Source organism: Triturus cristatus, chromosome 1_1, assembly GCF_964204655.1.
Source record: "Triturus cristatus chromosome 1_1, aTriCri1.1, whole genome shotgun sequence".
Taxonomy (NCBI): Eukaryota; Metazoa; Chordata; class Amphibia; order Caudata; family Salamandridae; genus Triturus; species Triturus cristatus.
The window spans coordinates 20,304,390-20,327,267 of NC_140579.1; the positions used below are offsets into that span (position 1 = coordinate 20,304,390).

Sequence of the window (22,878 nt, forward strand, 5' to 3'; positions counted from 1 at the left end):
CCTATTATCCTTATATGTTAAGGAATATGCAGATTTCGGAGAATATCTAACCATAATATGGACCATTCGTGATGAGAGTTCTTGTAAATATCTTCGTAGTCCACAAAAAAAAAAATTCTTCTCGCTCTACTATGTTGACGTGCAAATTTTGATATAGAATAACCCCGTTATAAAAGGGGAACTGCCTAAAGACTACGGTTCTGGCTATCCACTGGCTCTCTTCTGTTAAGATTGACTCCTTTTGATTAATAAGCTCCCTGAAGAAGTCCGCTTCAAGGACGAAACGCGTCGGCTGTGCTGTTGAGAACAGTGATGTTTATGTTCTTGTTTTTTAAAAAGAATTACTGATCTTTGGAATAAAAAAGGAATTTTTGGAAGAACATCGATGTCGGAAATAGATTTTATAATCGCTCTTCCTTATCTTTGATATGTGGTGCATCTGTGCTTCCGTTTAAAATTTTTTTAGCTTTAAATTCACTTGAAGGTGCAAAAACACATTAGGGTACAAAATCACCCTTGGTGCACAGAAAGAAACATTAAGGTAATGCAATTGTGAGCAAAATCCGATTAAATGCAAAATTCCAAAAATAAAATCATTAGGAATGTGTAAGATTAAAAATCATATTTGTGAGGAAAAATTAATTCAGGTTTAACATCAAATTTAGTTACAAAAATTGCCAGTGGTGCAGTGTCAACAGAGCGGGCAAACAATTTTAGGAGCACAAATGCACCTCCGTGGCACTGCATGGACACGTTCCTTCACCATTCATGCACTGCAATGGGAGGCGCTCTTTACGCAGACGGGCTAACATACTTCACAGCCAGTAGCTAATGGTGAGTCTGAAACCATCCTCTGGCTTCATCCAAAAGGTAAGTGGCACTTTCTTCAAGCAACGGTTGACCCTAATGGGCATTGGATGGCCAGATGCTGCTGTGTGTGTGTGCCCTGACATGCTTCCTGGCAGACACCTTATCATGCCTGTAGTTGGACTTACAAAGGGTATTGAAGGTAGGCAAACATTGACTACAGAAAAAAGCCCAAAATCAGCATAGAAACCAATGCCAAAGCAAATGTTACTACCTGTGCCTTACACGTGCTGTATTCTAAAAGTCACGAATAGATTTTATTGTTTGTGATGAGCTATACAAGGTGACCATTGTTTCATCAACACATTCTTTGTTTCTGTTTGCCATCCACGTAAGCACTTTCCCTTTCTCTTTTGGGTCAGTCTTTCACTCTCTCCCTCTCTCTTTTCCTCTGTTTCCACAGACTCCCTGCACAATGGTTCGCGCGATGGTTCGAAGATTCACAGTTTGCCGACTATTCCTCTACTTGATAGCAGCTTTACTCCTCCTTCTCTGGTGCATGGCGTGGCAACGTTTCCACTTACACGGCCGCCCTGATTCACCACGCAGGTCTAGGACAAGACACCTACTCATCCTCTCTACATGGAGGTCCGGTTCCACCTTTGTGGGTCAGATCTTCAACCAGAACCCCTCTGTCTTCTACCTGTCGGAGCCCACCAGGATGGTTTGGTCCACCATGTACAACAAGAGTCCCACCTTCCTACACAAGCCCATGACGGACCTTCTCAGGGAGCTCTTCCTCTGCAATTGGTCAGCGCTGAAGCCCTTCTTGCCTCGTAGTGACTTTGTATCTGATGTCTTCGGCTGGTCCACCAGCCGAGCTTTGTGTTCGCCACCAGCTTGCGAAAAATTGCAGGGCTTTACTCCACAGGAAGGACAAGAGTGTTACCATGTATGCCATCTTACCCCATTCGAGAGGGCCGAGCCGGCCTGCATGTCTCACAGTCACATTGTGGTCAAGGCAGTACGCTTCTTGGACCTGAAAGTCTTGTTTCCGCTGTTTGAAGATCCAACCCTTAACCTCCGAATCATCCATGTGGTGCGCGACCCACGGGCAATCGTTTTCTCCCGTGTGATCACAAGAGGGCTGGAGGCTGATGACAGCATCATCAGCAATGCTCAGAATTCAAGTGCCAACATCTTCACTGTGATGAAGGAGATCTGCAACGCTCAGGTGAAGATCTACGAGGCCGCCCTGGAGGACCTTCCCCCTTCTATGAAGGGCCGGTATGTGATTGTGCGCTACGAAGATCTGGTGAGAGACCCCATGCCGTATGTGAAGCACTGGTATGACAGTCTTGGCCTCGCCGTGTTACCACAGTTGGAGTCCTGGGTCTACCACAACACTCAGCTCAGTCTCCAGAAGCTGCCAGAGCTTTGGAGGAAAAAACTCAAATTCCAAAAAGTCCAAGTCATTCAACAGGTATGCCAGAAGCACATGGACACATTTGGGTACAGGTTGGTAAATTCCAAAGAGGAGCAGCGAGACCAGTCTTTGGAAACTGTGTTGTCTCGAAGTACCATCCAGACCTGACATCATTAGCAGGGCATCCAGCTGTGATGACTCTACCTTGAATCTCTGTGGTGACCTTGGGCAAGATCAGGCCCGGGCGATTGAGGTTTACATCTTAACTGTCCAGCAGATCCATGGGAGGATCTTTACAAGGATGCATTTTATTGGAGTTTCTCTTGGCCTCGGTAGTTCCTGCTATATTATCCCAGGAGACCACCAGTGGTGATCAGCCATATGTCCTCCAGTAAGGTGCACTGTGTCATCAGTACTTGTAGCATACACGTTACCTACTGGTTTGACTGCGTTGTGTGCAATCTACCTGCAGGGCAAGACCCATCTTCCTGTGCGTACCCCGCACATCGTCTCCTGCATATGCAATGGTTACCAGAGATCTTGTGCCCAAAGCTTTGGTGATGGAGTGGGGTGAGAATGCTATTAAAGTTCAGCAATGACAGAACAAAAGTATCCATTCCTTTTTCTGTTCGTGTACCAAATGAGTACATACTGAGTAGTTTAACTCCTTCTTCGCCAGTGTTCATGGGGAAAATACTGTCCCCAGGTGGACAGCACCAGAGCCTCACTGCAGTGACGTCAAAGGTGAACAAGCACCTCTTCTGATTTCTTCCACCAAACAAGACACAAGGAGGTGGGGACCAGTCTGGCGGTATCGCCTCTCTGAATAAAAGGGAATATTTAGGAAAAAGGGGCTAAATCTGTCTCTCCAGATGAACGATGGCAGCGGGTTTGGTCAGAAGGGTGGTGCGAGGGCGGAGCAGACCTGGAGCCCACCCAGCCTTAGGAGGACGCTCACATAGTGAGGACTAGAGATAGTACATGCGGAGCAGAGTGGGTGTAGTGCACATGGGAAGGGGCAGCATCTGCCATGAAAGCCCCATCGGAGGTCACGCAACGGGTGCGATAAATGTCAGGGGACTGCATGACGGGGAAGTGGAGCAATAAGGGAATTGTGGGGTCTCCTAACGCTCATCACAATAATGAAAAAATATCTTAAACGAACAAGCAAAGACTAGCAATAAAAAAAACAGTAAGATTATGAACATAAAACTTCCACAAATCCTTTAGACCATTTAAAATTAAACAATTTCTGCTAATTGTCCAATCTACCAGTCCACATCAAGATACAATGCCATAAATACACTACTGAACAATGAATGTGGCTTCTTTCCACCTTACCAACACAGAGGCAGTGTTTCTAGAGGCTGTGGGTGCAGCTGTGATTCTCTAGGATTATGTAAGATTACTTTGCTTGTTATACTTGTTCTTTGCTGCCTTTGATACCTCTGACCACCTCATTCTCTCCAAGCCTAGAAGAACAAGAGGATGGAATGAGAGGCGCCCATTCCCTGCTTGAGGCCAAATGGAATCAGTGGTACTAAGGTGCTACGGAGGGCCTCGAGGATCAATCTACAAGGTGGGCGCCCCTTCCCTGCTTGAGGCCAAATGGAATCAGTGGTACTAAGGTGCTACAGAGGGCCTCAAGGATCAATCTACAAGGTGGGTGCCCATTACCTGCTTGAGGCCAAATGGAATCAGTGGTACTAAGGTGCTACGGAGGGCCTCAGGGATCAATCTACAAGGTGGGCGCCCATTCCCAGCTTGAGGCCAAATGGAATCAGTGGTACTAAGGTGCTACGGAGGGCCTCAAGGATCAATCTACAAGGTGGGTGCCCATTCCCTGCTTGAGGCCAAATGGAATCAGTGGTACTAAGGTGCTACGGAGGGCGTCAAGGATCAATCTACAAGGTGGGTGCCCATTCCCTGCTTGAGGCCAAATGGAATCAGTGGTACTAAGGTGCTACGGAGGGCCTCAAGGATCAATCTACAAGGTGGGTGCCCATTCCCAGCTTGAGGCCAAATGGAATCAGTGGTACTAAGGTGCTACGGAGGGCCTCAAGGATCAATCAACAAGGTGGGCGCCCATTCCCTGCTTGAGGCCAAATGGAATCAGTGGTACTAAGGTGCTACGGAGGGCCTCAGGGATCAATCTACAAGGTGGGCGCCCATTCCCAGCTTGAGGCCAAATGGAATCAGTGGTACTAAGGTGCTACGGAGGGCCTCAGGGATCAATCTACAAGGTGGGTGCCCATTCCCTGCTTGAGGCCAAATGGAACCAGTGGTACTAAGGTGCTATGGAGGGCCTCAAGGATCAATCTACAAGGTGGGTGCCCCTTCCCTGCTTGAGGCCAAATGGAATCAGTGGTACTAAGGTGCTACGGAGGGCCTCAAGGATCAATCTACAAGGTGGGTGCCCATTCCCAGCTTGAGGCCGAATGGAATCAGTGGTACTAAGGTGCTACGGAGGGCCTCAAGGATCAATCTACAAGGTGGGTGCCCATTCCCAGCTTGAGGCCAAATGGAATCAGTGGTACTAAGGTGCTACGGAGGGCCTCGAGGACCAATCTACAAGGTGAGTGCCCATTCCCTGCTTGAGGCCAAATGGAATCAGTGGTACTAAGGTGCTACGGAGGGCCTCAAGGACCAATCTACAAGGTGGGCGCCCATTCCCAGCTTGAGGCCAAATGGAATCAGTGGTACTAAGGTGCTACGGAGGGCCTCAAGGACCAATCTACAAGGTGGGCGCCCATTCCCAGCTTGAGGCCAAATGGAATCAGTGGTACTAAGGTGCTACGGAGGGCCTTGAGGATCAATCTACAAGGTGGGTGCCCCTTCCCAGCTTGAGGCCAAATGGAATCAGTGGTACTAAGGTGCTACGGAGGGCCTCAAGGATCAATCTACAAGGTGGGTGCCCCTTCCCTGCTTGAGGCCAAATGGAATCAGTGGTACTAAGGTGCTACAGAGGGCCTTGAGGATCAATCTACAAGGTGGGTGCCCCTTCCCTGCTTGAGGCCAAATGAAATCAGTGGTACTAAGGTGCTACGGAGGGCCTCAAGGATCAATCTACAAGGTGGGTGCCCATTCCCTGCTTGAGGCCAAATGGAATCAGTGGTACTAAGGTGCTACGGAGGGCCTCAAGGATCAATCTACAAGGTGGGTGCCCATTCCCTGCTTGAGGCCAAATGGAATCAGTGGTACTAAGGTGCTACGGAGGGCCTCAAGGATCAATCTACAAGGTGGGTGCCCCTTCCCTGCTTGAGGCCAAATGGAACCAGTGGTACTAAGGTGCTACGGAGGGCCTTGAGGATCAATCTACAAGGTGGGCACCCATGCCGTGCTTGAGGCCAAATGGAATCAGTGGTACTAAGGTGCTACGGAGGGCCTCAAGGATCAATCTACAAGGTGGGCGCCCATTCCCAGCTTGAGGCCAAATGGAATCAGTGGTACTAAGGTGCTACGTAGGGCCTCAAGGATCAATATACAAGGTGGGTGCCCTTTCCCTGCTTGAGGCCAAATGGAATCAGTGGTACTAAGGTGCTACGGAGGGCCTCAGGGATCAATCTACAAGGTGGGTGCCCATTCCCTGCTTGAGGCCAAATGGAATCAGTGGTACTAAGGTGCTACGTAGGGCCTCAAGGATCAATCTACAAGGTGGGCACCCATGCCGTGCTTGAGGCCAAATGGAATCAGTGGTACTAAGGTGCTACGTAGGGCCTCAAGGATCAATCTACAAGGCGGGCACCCATGCCGTGCTTGAGGCCAAATGGAATCAGTGGTACTAAGGTGCTACGGAGGGCCTCAAGGATCAATCTACAAGGTGGGTGCCCATTCCCTGCTTGAGGCCAAATGGAATCAGTGGTACTAAGGTGCTACGGAGGGCCTCAAGGATCAATCTACAAGGTGGGTGCCCCTTCCCTGTTTGAGGCCAAATGGAACCAGTGGTACTAAGGTGCTACGGAGGGCCTCAAGGATCAATCTACAAGGTGGGTGCCCCTTCCCTGCTTGAGGCCAAATGGAACCAGTGGTACTAAGGTGCTACGGTGGGCCTCGAGGATCAATCTACAAGGTGGGTGCCCCTTCCCTGCTTGAGGCCAAATGGAACCAGTGGTACTAAGGTGCTACGGAGGGCCTCGAGGATCAGTCTACAAGGTGGGTGCCCATTCCCTGCTTGAGGCCAAATGGAATCAGTGGTACTAAGGTGCTACGGAGGGCCTCGAGGATCAATCTACAAGGTGGGTGCTCCTTCCTCCCTCTTTGGATGCCTGATCAGGACCTTTTTTTTTTTCAACAACATTTTTTTATTCATTTTGAAAGGCACAAAATGGGCATAGCCCTGCAAAGACAGTACATATATTGTATAAGACATGCAGTACCTAGTTATATTACACAAAACCCACATGACCTGCGGAACGGCAGACAAAAGTATAACAAACTACACCAAACACACCCGGGGAGTCTTAATTGCGCACAATTTACAAATACCGGACTGTAAAGTTTCAATGTCATCGGACTATACAGGTGAGTCTCTGACCACCAATTGTTCAATTGGATCGTGGGAGTCTGAATGTGGCAGTGGGGGCACATCAATACCTCTGTATGTTGCCCAGCAGGCTCAAATTTTCCTGTGCTTCTGTGGGCACCCTCTTGCCTGAAAAACTACAATTTCTGCTGTCATACACCTGTCCATTGCCTTCTTCCATCCCGCCACACTGGGTGGGGAAGTAGCTTTCCAATTCTGTGCAATGTCTCTCTTGGCTAGGGTGAGGCCCAGGGACAGGAGGTGCTGCTTGTAGCGATTCCCCCAAAGTCATCCGTGCTATGTAGGAGCAACAATCTGGGGTCAAGCGGAATGGTCCATGCCAAAACCTGACCTCGGCAAGACGTCACCTGAGTCCAGAATGGCTAAATCCCTGTACAGCTCCACACCTGGCCAGGACTTTTAACCTTAGAGTTAAAAAATATATGACTGACCAGAGAAGTAATTCAGGGGGGGCTGAAGCAGCACAGCTAACCCTAATTGGCCAGAATAGTTTTTAAATGTTTTTGCACAATTTTCAATGTCGAAAAAATATGTCATGTATAAAATTAAACTTAAAGATAATATGGTATGGAGTTCTGATAACATTTACAAGCAACTTGGCCTCGTACATGGCTATTAGGATCCCAGAACCTCAATGGCTTTAGATGGCCATAACCATGACATGCTGTCTTCACAACAGATAAATGCTACACACTATAGTTATGTTGCACGATTCAGTAGGACATTTCTGACTGAAATGTACACATTTCATAGCTTAACAAGGGATTCTTAAGACTCACCGACACACAGAATAATGGTCACTAATACATTAAAATACATACATAGAGTGTGTTTTAGTCAGCCCTAGCTCTTGGTTGGATGGCCTTCAAGTCTGGCTCTTTTCCCTAATTCTTAATCACTGGCTTTCTTCCCTGTTTCATGTTTGTCTCCCGTTGGGGAGCATTTCTTCTTTATTGTTTTCTGATTGGATGACTTGGTTTCTTACTCTCCTTGTATTCAGAAACATGTGTTTTTTCTTTTTCTTTAACACTCCATGGGAGATCATTTGTTTCCCTCCTCTCTCCCTTGTGTGCTGCTTCCTCCCGCAAACTTCCCCTCCACTCTCCATGATGCCCCCTATAGGGTTTGTTTTTTCATTTTGCACCCCTACTTGACCCTGCTCCACCTCTTCCGCTGATTGGGTGGTTTCCCTTCCCCGTCCACGTCGGATTTGCACTAACCTTGCAATCCTTATCCAACAGGAGCAATGCCAGTCTCCTCCTTTGCCTGAACCAACTGATAGCACTGTGCTGGTCCGCAGCAGACCCAGGGAACACTGGGTGGATCAGAGAGCGACACACATAAATGTTGTAGACTTGTAAAGCGCACAGCTGCCCCAGCAACAGGGCGTCCCGGCGCTGTAGACCGCTGGGGAACCCGTCCTGGCTATCCCTGTGAGATGGTCCCTTTCTGGGTATCTCCAAAGTGAAACCAGGCATCCCCGGCGTCTGTGGGGGGCCGTTGTAGAGATGAGGCAAGCTTAATGCCCAGAGTTGCAGAGTGTGTTCCTGGTTAGAGTAGGTACCGCGGTGAGAATTATCGAGTCCGTTTTGACCCTGGTCCACGACCCTGCCGCGTCGGGAATTGAACCCTGGTCCCTGGCCGATTCTCTGCTTACAGGTCTGCCGCCTCTAACTAGTGAGCCACACCTCTCCACAACCCACACAGACCCCGGATATCTTCACTATGCCTGGTCTTACTGCTGGGCTCCACCCAAGGATGGATATTTAAAACAAGCAATAGCCCTTTAAACGTTTCACCTTTAAGGTCCAACACTGAGGATGTTCCTACTGTCTTGCAATATTGGTTTGACAGTTTGACATATGATGTACCTTGTGACAATCTCTCTATATGATGTTGAAGCTTTGGGACATCCCAGAGTTGACATGTAAGTGAAATTGTTGCTATAGATTAAACAGAATACTCACACTACAATACTTGTTGCCATGGCAATAACTACCTTCAGTGATTTGTAAATTCAATGTGCGGTCTGAATGATTTTTAATGTAACCGGTTCATCAGCTGTAACACGAGAAACACACATTAGCACTGAACTTTCTTTTATGACAACAAGCAAATGGTTTCCCACCACACACCACTAATACCTGATGGTGACCACTGAAAATATACACGAGTCTGTGTCAATCCTGCTGCTCTCATGGAGAAAATACAGCAGGGCAGAGTTCACATGCTTAAGAAAGGGACATTCCTGAAAACAATGTTCAAAATGTCAAAGTCTAACTCTGTGAATGGTTTGCTATCCCACAATCCTTCTCTGAATAAGAAAGGCTTTGAAAACCCTGTGCATAGCATTTGTATCCCAACTCTGGAACTGCTGCAACGAAGTACCTTGATAGTCCAGCAAAGAAGGCTCTGAAACACCAGAATTCATGCTCCATGAATCCAAGATGGACGGCCCCATTACAAGTCTTGTGGGAATCCTGTGGGACCTATGTCCTAGGGTTTGTTCTGGCTCCATCCGTGTGCCTTGTATAGCGCGTGTGATGCAGTTGAAAAGCCTTAAACCAAGCATCTCCCACCCTTTGCCTGAACTCACCTGCCTCTGAAGAACCCTCTTATGAAGTTCATTCACACGTCTCCTGCCTGTTCCGTTAAGACGTGAGTGTGATCCATGGATTATGACACTCAACACATGCTCTGCTGAATGACGGATTCATCATGCCATGTGCATGCGTGGTGTAGTGCGCATGTGTGCGAACACACGCATATAAATCATCCTGCTTTTTAAAAAAAAATTGGTTTCAAAGATGCAATGTTTTCTTTTTGCTGATGCAGTACAGCATAGGCATGGAATCATTAGCAAAGCCAATATGTCAGCATTGCTTTTAAATAGCAAGACTGATTGCCTTTGCCAATGCTTGTTTGAGTCAGTGCTTTTGTATTATTTTAACATGGGTTTCTTGGTACAGTAATTTTAAGTACAGCTATCTCAAGATTGTGTGCATAAAAATGAACCAGTGGCAGCTGGTGATTTACAAAAGTGGTAGTCCGTAACACCTGCTTCGATTTGAGCAAGCAAAGTGATCGAACTCAATTTGATGTACGAGGGTCCATACGATGTCCCCCAAGATAACTTTGGGAAAAAAATTAGATCAATTGGTGCATTTTACAGCATATATTTAACATAAATTTTGTAGGAAAAAAGACAGGCTCAGGCGGGCTCATGAAATATTCCAGCATTTTCAAGGTGCAGCACATTCACCTACCCTATGGCACTATTTGAAAATGGTGGTAAATAGGGTCATTTATGAGCACAATATCCATTAACAAATGTCTAACAGACTGTAGGTGCTAAAGGGAGTTAGAAAACGTGTTATCATGTGGCCTATCAAATACCATAGCATCAATGTAGACGTAATTTGCTTTCCCTTTCAGGTTTTGGTTACAGACAGTTTTAGTTGTTGTTGGCCAGACCTAATGTTTCCAGTGAACATAGCAAGAGATTTGGTTCCGCCCTTTGCGTATGATTGGATGGGTTTGTTGTCTACTTCACTTCCCTACTCCTGATTTGATGGCTTGCCTTCATATGCTTGTATTTGTCCCACCAGTGATCATTTTGGTCTCTACATGAGTTGCATCTTTCCACAACTTATTTGAGGGAACTCTGGTGTATGCCAAGACCTCTTGCTGTGCATACATACACAAAGTGGACTGTGGGTCAGCCTCTTGCAGCAATTGGCTTATAAGGGTTGTAGTGTCGTGACACTAGAACAAACGACACTGACCCAAGGTATGTAAGGTTAGTGGAGCTTTATTCCACATGCGTCTGCCTTCTTAATTTCCCTGCCCTAGTGTCCCTGCATATTCTACAACATTACATCTCCCCCCTTATTAAACAACTTGAGATACCTGAGATGTGTCTTTTTATAACAGGATATACACCAAGGAAATAAACAACATAGTTACAGTTCTTCAATGAGACGGACGGGTCTTCGATGGAGATGCTGCGGCCGGTGGGCTACCTCCTGAGTCGACTGCTCCCCCACACCAGGAGAGGTCCTAGGATGCTTGTTTCCAGTCCAGGGAGGACCTGGCTTGGCAGTTCGGGCTGGACTGTTCCCATGAGGCACAGGGTCAAGACTGATTTGCATATGGCTGGGTCCAAACTGGAATGGCATGGTGAGCAAAAAACGATGGATTTAGGCCCAGATCTCTGTACTGGGGTGAATGTGCGATATTGTTCTGCATTCTGTCCATCAACTGTTGTTTTTGTATTCATCCATTATGACCAGAACGTATTAGCCAGATTGTAGCGGGCCAAATAAGTCCACTGCGACATGTTGCCAGACGCCTTCCGGCAACTCTGACATTTATAAGGGTGCAGGTGGCTCCTCTCGACTTATTAACTGACACTGTGGGCAGTCTTTCAGTGTGAGTTCAACCATCTGATCAAGGGTGGGGAACCAGACCCGCTCACACAGCGCTCTCTTCGTGGCTACGATACCTCTGTGCCCTTCATGTGCTAAGTTGATAACTCCTTGGCGCAGCTGTTTCGGAATAATTATTTGTTTGTCTTGTAGCAAAAGACCATCTGAGGTAATGGACAATTCATCCTTCACATGTCTAAAAGAGGTCAGTTCATGACTGTCAACTTGTTTACTCTGTCCGGCCTCTTCCAGATGTCTCCAGCTGTTTGTCTGGATGCGGTGTTTCACATTTTGTAACGTGACATCCTCCATTTGTGGCTTCACGGATGACCTCCAGAGGGACTGCTGCTGGTTTTGTTTGAGCCACTACAAAATGGATGTATTCTTCCGCTAATGACGGATTTGATTTGGAAGTTGACTTAGGATGTCGCGACATATAGTCCGCTGGATTTGCAGCTTTTCCAGGTTTGTGGACAATAGCATGGGTATACTCTTGAAGACGGATGCCCCAGCGCTCTATTCTGGGTGGCATTTTGGCTCAGGGGTTTGCCGGGCTTGATGGTGCGTGATGAGCATAAAGTGTTTTTCATAGATGAAAATGTGGAAATGTTCACGGGCCCAGACTACCGCCAAGCTTTCCTTTTCGGGCTCGGAGTATGCTCTCTCTGTGTCTGTTAGGCTCCGACTGGCGTAAGCTACGATATATCTTTGATCACCCTCTCTGTCATACCGAGCCAATATAGCTCCACGGTCCACGCGACTCGCATCCACAGTGATTTCAGTTTTCTGCCGAGGGTTGAAATAAGCGAGATTATTGGCTGACTCAACAGAAGCTTTAATCGAGAGGAAGGCTTGATCACATCTCGTGGTCCAATGGAATGGGTGGCCTTGTTTGGTCACTTTTTTCAGAGGGTAGCGAGAGTGGCGTAATCCCTGATATAACGTGCACAGTAGCTTGCCATGCCTAGAAACGAACGCACATCCCCAGCGTCTATTCTTTGGCGCTCAAATGACCGAGAGGAGCTGCATATAAGCATCACCCCAACATCAGTTTCTTACTGGATTCTTTCTGCGCTCTCGGATGTGGAGTAGAAAACCAATGCTGGCACCAATGTGCGGATCTCCAATTTTAGACATTTTTAGATCGCAAAAAGAGGCCATTCCATAGTAAGGGGAGGTGGACAGACAGGAAGGAATCTGTGTTTAGGTTATGCACCAGAGAGATAGTTGATAAAGTTAGGTAGCTTTTTCTTCTGTGAATTCTGGTAACTGAAAATTGCTCACCTCTAGAATAGACACCAAAGCAGTATCACTCCTGGTGGAGGGTCTATGGAGTGGACTCAAACCAAAACATCCTGCAGAACTAAACACGTGAAATGCCCTTCCTGCTGGACCGGCATGTCAAGGCAGTAGTGCTTTGTAAACATGTCCACCGGTGCCCAAGTTGCATCCCGCATGTCAACGCAATGCTAGCAGTCTTAGTCCTGGTGCAATGGGCACTTATACCTTCCAGATGCTGTGTTTTGACACATAGGACTATTCAGCTCAATATTGTTCTTTTCTCCTCAGCCTTTCTTTTCTTCACCCCAGAGAACCCCACAGCAAGCTGACTGCCCACCTAATGGTCTTTGGTATGATTAATGTAAGAGCCTAAAGATCTGTTGGGGTCTCACTGATTGAGCCGATCCTCCTCCGAGAGACGAGGCGGGGCAAAGAAGGCTGGGAGAGTGATGGATTGTCCAACATGGAAAGGAGTCACAATTCTTAACCAGCAGTCTGCCCGAGCCCATTGTACCCATCGAGCTTGGAGTTTGCTTACATGAGGAGTTGCTGTAATCACAATGAGGAAGACAATCTTTAAGGTCAGAAGATGCAACAAGTAGCTGTGCATTGTCTCGAAAGGAGCACTCATGAGAAATGCCAAGACCACATTAAGGTCCAACTGTGGCAATACAAATGGTTTGGGAGGGAACATGTGTGTTAAAGCTTTAAGAAAGCGCATCACAACAGGTCATTTAAATAAGGAATGTTGCTGCGACACATGCAAAAAAGCTGAAAGGTCCAATAAAAAACCTTAAATAGATCCCACAGCAAGGCCTTGCTGGTCTTAGTACAAACAATAAAACAGTGTGCTGCTTGACACCTGGTGAAGGCGGTAGCCTTCCACCACTATGTTGGAAGTGCTTTGGGTACCCCCTAGGTCGAACAGGAACGCAATCCTTAACGCAGGCCTTTGTCATAGCGCACATGTATGATCCGTCTTTACCTACGACAAAAAATCAGCATTAGGGATCCAGACAACAGCTCAGTTGGGCACTCAGGGCAGGGATACACATCTCCAACCATGAGGAGGATTTGTCTGTGTTAACATTGACCATCCTAAATGGTTTGAGCCAGTAATGTCCTAAATACTTCTGGGACAGCTGGCAAGATCGTACTAGCCGTGTCCCCAAGATCTTCTGTATATCTGCTGACTGATCACGATGCGAAGTTGGCCAAGGAAAAGATTGGTTTTCCGGTGCCTCACTGCTCCTGAGATTTCTGGGGGGGGGAAGGGGGAGGGAGGATTTGACAGTAGGGGGTGAAGGTTAGAGTTTCGTAGGGAACAGATTTAGATTCACCTAGGTGGTGGTCTCTGGTGTAGTAAGCTGTGTAAAGAAATTAGGGCCACCAGGAAACGGCAATCTGACCAGTTGCAGTTAAATTGTCCGCAAGTGGGTTACACAGATCGAAAGCAGGGATTCTAAGAACCGGTGACCACACACACAGAGAAGCCCTATTTACAGACAGTGTTGTAAATCTGCACCCACAGGTTTACTAACTCACATGGATGAAGATTTACAACTTTTGGGATTTTACGACATTTTTCCAGATTACCCCTGGAACAAGTCATAGCTTCCCATGCCTATCCTCGAAAAGTTATAAAGATTTCATTTTCTCAAGGCTTTGTTCGTGTTACTTGGGCAGGAAGGGCTTAGAAAGCAGTTTGTGAATACCCATAAACATGTACGTTTGTGAGTGTTCTCAAACATTCCCACCCTGGAAAGCCCAATCCCCTTGAAAAATGGAACCTTCTGGTTGAAAAACAACTTCGTGAATTGCACAAGTCGCTGTGAATCAGGCACAGAGAATCTACCTGCAACTCGATATAAGCATATTTTGACAAAAACACCTTAGCAGTGGATTAAAACCCAACGTCCGGACAGGTTAGCTACAACCAAGGAATGCAGTTCTGTTATAGAAGCACAAAATAATATTGCTAACAACATAAGTAACTACTGCATCTGAACAAAGTCATAAAACGACAGACAAATTGCCATGAACACACTGTCTCTGTTAGGACTGAGTGCTATTGCAGGCATCCTGCTACCAACCCCCACCCCCCATGACAGGTAGTGCCCATCGACTCACCCACATAGGTGTGTCACAGTGGAAGAGGTGGCATCGGGCCCATCGACTCACCCACATAGGTGTGTCACAGTGGAAGAGGTGGCATCGGGAGACTGCAGCAGCGGGTTAGCACCACAGAGACTGTGGCCATTGTTGGGTGGTGGTCGCTCACACAGCACCTGTTTCTCCTTGCTTTGTACCCCTATACTCCCCACTACTATTTTGACTTAGTCGCTGGGGTGGACAGGGATAGGGTTAACGTTTGGGTGACATAGGGGCATATTATCAATCACGGCATTAAAATTATCGCTGCTTTAGCGGCAGAAAACTGCCGCTAAAGCGGCGATAATGGGCTTGATAACATTTCCTTGAGAATTCCAATAGAAGCCCATTTTGACGCCAGAACATGGGCTTCTATGGGAATTCTTAAGGGCATATTATCAAGCCCATTATCGCCGCTTTAGCGGCAGTTTTCTGCCGCTAAAGCGGCGATAATTTTAACGCCATTTCTTGATAATATGCCCCACAAGTTGTTGGTGTTTCAACTTCCTATCGCTTTCCAGAGGGGTTGATCACCATTTCTCTAAAGATGCTGCTGGGGATTCTGATTATCAGCAGCACTGCATTCTGGACTAGGGAGCTCACTTGAGAAATCTGACAGTGGAGTCATCAAGAATACGGATTCACATTGCACCATGAGGACATCTGAGTGATTTTTAGGTTGAGCTCTCTGGAGAGCAAATGCAGGCTAATGTGGGGTTATCAAGAACATACAGGGGCTTGGAGCTTGTCCATTGTTAGTGATTGGTTGCTTTCCTTTCACTCTCATTTGCCTCCTTCTTATTTGGGGCTCTGCTTTTCAAACCTGTGTTTGTCCCGCCCATGGAGCATAGCCACTTTACCATATCTTTTACCGTTTGCTTCTACCCACCCACCTCCATGTTGTGCTTGCCTTCGTGTATTGCCCCCTATTGCTTTCTCGCCCGTGTGTTTCTCTTTTGCCAGCTCCATGTTGCTCTCTCGCCTATTGCTTGTCCTCTCCACCCCTACTCTCCATGTTAATTCTGAACCCATTGTGCTGCTTTCCGAACCCGCACCCTCTATGTTGCTTTCCCCCACCACCCACGTTCTAAATTATTTATTTTTTAAATGCTTATGCGCTACTTATATATTTTTTTATTTATCGATTCAAAGTCCATTTTTTACTTGTTTTTAGAGATGGTTTATAGCAAGGCTAAAAATTGTTAGCAAAGCCAGTAGGTCCCAAAGGTGAGACCTTTTGGCTTTGCCAATGCTTGTTCTCTTTTCTTCATTTCAGGTCACTTGGTAGCACTGTTATTCATTTCTCTGCCATAAGGGGACGGACCCCTTGCTGTCCAGTCTGATATCATGCTAAGATGTGTTCCCTTAAGAGGGTTTGGCAGCAACATTTGTACCAATGAAAGTGTTCTTCAAACTGTCCTCCAGAGAGTTCATTCATTTCCAAAAGGCTCAGTTATGGGGAACTACTCGAAAGTTGGAGTTATAACTTAGGGACAAGAGCGAGTATCCAAGAACTAGCAAAATAAACGTCCACTTCAGCCGTTGCGTCACTGGCAACAGAGAGGTAGGACTGGCAGCAGATATTTTCATTACCTGAGATCCCTTTAACAGCACATGGTGTTCATGGTAAAAATAAAACAAGCACTGGCATAGCCAATAGGTCTCGCCTTTGGGACCTTATAAGTGTTTAGCCATGCAACAGTTGCATAACTAAATACTTATAAGGTCCCAAAAGCGAGACCTATTGGCTATGCCAAGCGGCCGTGCGGCTGCGAAAGTGATCGCAATCACGATCAAACATCAAAGCGGCTTGAAAGTAATCGCGGTAAAGCGCGTCGCGCGCACCCGTGCACATGCACTGTAGCTCTAGGCTGGCCTGGTTTGCACTTTTTGAAGCCCTCTCAATAAGTCTCGCCAGACCAGCGCATGCGCTGGGTCAGGCGAGACCTAAAAATCACTTCCTTCAAGGTTACCCCTTCAGGGTTCCCAGTCCTAGCGAAGACCCCCTGCAAAATCTACAACTTTATGAGTCGAAAGGTGTTGGCACATTCAGGAGGGCGTTATTACAACGATGTTGATAATAAAGAACATTTGAAATATATTTAGACAATCCATAACAGCTGCTTTCGCCGACCTTTAACCACTAGAAAGAAGTGCATTGGTAAAGGGGATACTCTGATCCCAGACTGAATTGCCCCTTTTTAACCTCTAGTTTTCTCTTTCAACTAAGGGCCCAGTAGTTAATTTCAACATGTGAAAGCGTGTAATACCGCCTACATTTTATTAGTGCAGATCCGAGGTGGCACATGCACAATGATTGCATTGTTTTATACATGCAAATGAGTAGTTATATTTGTCTTTTTGGTTTGTATTAGATTTTCTTGACATTTCCAAGAGTATAAAGACAATAATTTAACTATTTTAATCATTGATGTTTATAAATCCTATGTACTTAATATGCTATAGAAATTATAGCGAAATAAAGATTCTTTGATTGATTGACAATAATTGTGACAATATCAAATGTGACCTTTCGTAGCAGACAACCGTGTAGACGAGCAGCTCATGCAAAAGCAAGATAGACTAGGAACGAGCTGTCCCATAATGCACGCCCTTCCATTCACAGCAAAAGTGGTTTCCGTGGGCTCCACGTCACGCGAGGAGCCTCTGGTCTAGTAGATAGAAGCATGCAGTATCATACCCATGAGACGTTCAATGACTGCAGACGCAGCGTCACTTCTTGGCGATAAACCTTTGCACTAGCAGGTCCAGATTAATTAAAGTTACTTACATTGAGCAGCTTCAAGGTGCTCTGCGGGCCGAGGAGAACAATCTTGAGAGACAACGTCAATCGCCATCCTATGGGTACCAAGAGGTCTTGGCATCTTCTTCCAGAAAGTCTGGAAAACTCTATCGATACACAGGAATTCTCCTTTTCCACACACACCTCAGGCAGGTGGCAGTGGCGTAGCAAGGTCATGTAGTACCCGGTGTGGAAAATTTCTTGTCACCCCCGGCTTGACAAATGGCAAAAATATGTGTTTAAAACACATATTTTTGCCATTTTTTCACCCCCCTCAGTGATGACACCCAGGGCGGTCAGCACCCACCGCACCCCCCTTCCTACGCCACTGGCAGGTGGAGGAGAAGTCTAGTGTCATGCACCAGAGTTTTAGCCCCATGTAATATATCGGGTCAGGTGTCATTTTGAAAAGCTAGACACCTCAGTGGGCAACATTGGTGTCTTCCCCCTATTCCTCCCCCAGGTCAGCCCTTACTTTTGCAAACAGGTGAGGGACTCTTAATCTCAAGTGATCTGTTGACTTGGGACTCATTGAAGTCCTCCACTATGTCGAATGACAATTTCAACCCAGAGACTAAACTGGGGTAGTGTTTCTGTGTTTTCCTGATACCTATGATAGGCATGTCGCAGGTAGATGTAGTAATAGCATTGGGTGGTCTGTATGTCATATACGTCTTACTAACAATTTGAGTCTCTCGTCACTATGACCCCTATGTTTTAAACCGTGAAACAGCCAAACTCCTGAGAATTCCTTCCTAACCAGGTATCCCATGAGCTGCTAATTCAACCATTTATCTTTGCCTAGTTCAATCCCCTGCCGGTGTAGCCCCGTGCGACCATCCAGAGTTCAACTGCCGTATAAGGTGTGCAAGAGGCGGTTACCCTCAAGTGCCCACTGCTGCGTCGCCTTTGTGTCTATGTATCTAGTACCTGTACTGCGCATACTCGGCTCAAAGGCAGTGGAGGGCAAGGATACAGTCACGGAGTCCCTGTGTGCAAACAGTCATTTGCTACAAATAAGTGTACAGCCCAGTAGCACAACTGTACATGAGCCAGACTCGGCAATGTCGTGAAGCGACTGATAACACTGGGGTACGGACACCGCAGAAATCCCTATTCCATGGAACGGAAAGGATAGCTCTGGATAATGTACCAGTCTCTACGGAGGGAAATCCTTCTAAAGAGGGCGACCCTATCCATAACAAAAATGGGGGGGCATTTCAGCTCTTCAAGCCATGTTTCAAGGAGGTAAGAAGAGGACCATATTTCTGTCCTGCAGACCTCTCGCCACACTAAATGAACACCACGGTCTTTCAGTGCAGCTTACTTTACTCTCAGATTAGACTGCCATTCTGCTGCAATCTCTCCCCCCACGACCAGAAATTTTATGGCTTTGGACCAGTTCGTTCTCAGTCCTGAGAAATCCCCAAATATGTGTGTCTGCCAATTTTCGACCAAAGCAGCAATACAGATGGATGCGAACTGTATATAGAAAACGCCTTCATACTAGGGCCCATTGGAAGCCTTGTATGCGAGCATCAATGCTGATGCATTTGCAAGAAGGTCTATAGTCAAAGATGAGGGTCTCCTCCGCCCTGGCTCCTCTTCCAATAGGGAGTGGGCCTGACACTTTTCTATGTGTCCTTTCCTTACGCGTATCCATACATTAATGGTCAACTGGACATATATTCCTCTTCTGGAGAGAGGAAAACTTGTATCATCAATCGAATGTATCAACACCAACGGGGAAGCCTCCAGTTTACAGGTCAAGGCAACCACACAACTAGGCAACCATCTAAGTTGAGTGGACCTCCCTGGTATGAAGCGGGTTTGATCTACAAGTACTAATGGTTTGATTACCTTAACTACCCAGGTGGTAAAGGTTTTGGTGAGCACTTCAGATTCAACATTAATTAAGGAAGTAGATTCATATGAGGCAGAGATCTCTGAAATTTGGGCATCATACTTCTTGTTGCTTTCCTCGGGTATGGCGGGAGACTGCAGAGCAGGGTGGATTCAATCTATCGTCCGATACAGAGCTGGGAACTAGAATACTGCCAGATGGTTAGTACAAAAGGCTACTTCCTGAAACAGATATGTTTTTAGATATTAGAAGAATAGCTTCTCAAGTCAAGGGTAATGAATCACAACAGAGCTCTGGAAAATGACCCTCAAAATGAATCAATCATTGGCGCTGCAGGAATCCGACTTTACTACTGTGAAACAGTCCTACACAACAAAGCTATAGAAGACCAAGCGTGCATGACCGTGAAACTATGAAGACCCAAGGAAATGTTGCTATGGCGTGCCTTAAAGGATCATTGACATGATAGTGAGCGGTATGGACCCTATTCTCGCGCTTACACACGCGTGTGATCTTTGTCTAAATGAAGAGTCAGTGGGTGCGCCGGGCGCTAGAGACAGCACCAGTGTGACCCTGTCTTTGTACATCATGAATAATGGCTGATACAAACCTCCCAGGGTTTGCTTCCTATGACTTTGAGCAGATCTTGAAGAAAAAACTTCATAGTCAGATGTAGAGCATAATCTCTGCCCTGGAAGATAGAAGGTAGCTCCTGCCAGAGCCAATATGGTCGATGTCTATTACACAGGATTTTGACATTCCAATGCTGAATGTTCGTCACAGCGAAGACGCGATGATGATGGTATATTTGTGAGGCTGCCACAGAGTTTTTCCGCTATGTTTATAGAGCCTACCTGTATATAAAGAATGGTTTATTTCAAATTTACACCAGTAGATTTGTAGATCTTTGTTGTACTCTTTTCTATTTTTCGAATGTTGCTGAAAGAATGTTTGGAATTTTCTTCACTCAAATCAATATTTGTGAAATCAAGGAATTGCCTTAAATCTGGCCATTATGAATTCTTTATTCAGACTATGTATCGGCCGGTTCAAGTTAATGTGTTTTCCGGCCTACTATCTACTTATTTTATGTGATTTTGTAGTTAAACGTATAGTTTGAGCAATTTGAAGAGGCCCAGCGCTCTACAAACAACCATGTATTGTAGTACAAATGGGACATTATTGCATGGTGATTTGGCAATCTTGGAAATATATCACGTCCCCCTCCCCATTCAGTATGTTCTTCAGGGCTCTCCTGTTTAAGTTTTATTTACTTTGCCTATGCCCAACCATACTCCAAAATCTAAGGGATTCTGTCCAGTCCTGCCATGACTGGAACTCCATCTAAATCCAATAGACTTCTGCAAGGTACAGGCAGCCCTAGGGTCTGCGGCACCCAGATACATAGCAGCGAGAACTGAATATCCAGTATTAGGACACGTAAGCTTGTGGAGTAGCAGAATAATAACATTTTATATTGAACTCCATTTTCCAACCTTCTCTGAAATGAAAAATACAAAACACATGATTGTCCGTGGAAAAATACGGAACTTTATTTCCATGCATGGGTCTGTGGCAAACACAATCAAAGGTATTTAACACATACCTTTGACTGTCTTTGCCACAGACCCACAACATATCAAATTTGCGTATTCAGTGTGAAGAAGAACGCATAAGACTGTCCTCATCTAGAATATATATTTAAACTGTTCATACAATAATTTGGAAGTTGTGTGTACATCATGATATATGAAAGGATATGAATATTTCAGACAAAGTTATATGAAAGAAATAATTCCCACGTCTTCAAAACTCTTCCCCAATCCCACGTCATCCATGAAACTGTTTTCGTATCAGCGTTTGTTTTCAACAAGGGTCTGATGGTGACCGCATCGGGCAGCTCGTTGTTGAGTGGTCCGCATCTCCCTACCTTGGTTTGCACCATACACAGACCTCTACCTCCCTAGTCCCTATTGGATGTCCTACGACACCCACCGGAACAGCGAAAAGCAAACATGAAAAGATAAAATATTCCCAGGGTAGTAAACTGCAAAGAACAGAAGATTAAGAGGGACTGAATGAAGGAAACATTACAAAAGGTTGACATATTCTGATCATTATCAGAGCGACATTCCAGGACGTTTTGGTGGAATGAGAGCGAGTGGTGCATTTGGCAAGACAATCGCAGCGAGGAAGCTGTAGGCTGCGTCTACTGGAGATCGAATGTAGGCACAGGCGATGCTGCCAGATCAAGGACCTGAAAATACACCAGGAGCGCCTGATCTCTTGGCCAGAGATGGAAGATGTAAGTCCCTGGAAGCACTGGGAGCCCAACTGTCTGGACTAACATAAAGCTCCCATATGATCTAAATATTCCTACGCCCCCAAAGAGCATGTGCAGAATCCAGAGAATTACACAATTCCCACTTGTCCTTACGCCTGTTTCCTCTGCCTGTCAGAAGGTGAAGTAGTATTTGCTCTCTGTATCAACAGCAGTTGGAAGGTCAAGCCAAGCTTTCCTTTCTTTACCTTGTGGTCATCAGAAAAATTTGGGATGAGTTCTGAGAGACCCCAAATCAGCATTTGACTTAACCTACGCCAGATGACCAAGAAGCGAGCACGTGTTACCTCCTGGCCGAAAGGTTGAAACCTGGGTTAGAAAGGGGCGCACTCTTTGGCCATTGTTACCAGGACCACAAGGATAGTGGACCTCAACACTCAAGGCAGGACCTCCAAGAAGAGGATGCGCCTCAACATTTATTATCAGGTTCTGTCAGCCACACTACTAGGTCCAGAATCCAGTCAATTGACTAAATGTCTTCAGCTGGAAATCATAATCCAAGATTTCCTGATGTTAAGGGGTTGAGCTTTTGGCACACTTGTGCTGGACAATACCCCCTAGAGATCCTAGTGCAATCATTGCAGAGAAGGAGCAGAAATTTACTGGATGGCATTTAACAGCAAAGATTACATGGCATGAATGCAGAGCCACTGCAAAATACTTCCAGCTGCAAACAGTATATGATATCCGAACTCAGGACAGTGATGTAGGTTCCTGCCCTCATCATCTACACGGGTGCAACCAGCTTTGCCACCACTGGCAGTCAGGCGAACTACACACAGAGTGGCAGAGAGCATCTGTGACCCCATGGGCAAGATGGCGGCTGCGTGAGTGGTGCGACGGTCACTCCCCGACCGCTCCGGACATTGTGCGGTATAATGAGTTGTTAGTGCCCCGCCGAGTCTCGTAACAGCGCGAACAGCGTGAAATCCCCCTCCGTTTTGAATGATTAGCCTTTAAGGTCTGAGTAATTTTATACAACGCGCGGCGGCATCCCCTCTCCGCGCCGTAAGCACCCGAACATACCTGGCTACTTGGCGGGCGTGGCTGGTTGACAAGCTGCTGGGGGAAATCACACGTACGTCCGGGATGGCTCCATGGAGAGCCGCACCGAAGGAGGGAGCCGCTGGCGCGAAAGGGGCTGTGGTGCCCAGGAAACTGCCTGCAGTAAGGGAGCCTGATGCGGCTGTCACACCAAAGCAATGCGGAGAAGGCGGTGAGCAGGAAAGGGGCTC

General features: G+C 46.5%; 1 protein-coding gene across 1 annotated transcript; it reads left to right on the forward strand.

The window, feature by feature from the left end:
- The first annotated feature begins 1,294 nt into the window (after positions 1 to 1,294).
- Positions 1,295 to 2,436, forward strand: LOC146869174 (carbohydrate sulfotransferase 5-like). Its single transcript, XM_085653457.1, has one exon. It carries the CDS (start codon positions 1,295 to 1,297, stop codon positions 2,399 to 2,401), a length of 1,107 nt encoding a protein of 368 aa, XP_085509583.1. The 3' UTR covers positions 2,402 to 2,436.
- The last annotated feature ends 20,442 nt before the right edge of the window (positions 2,437 to 22,878 follow it).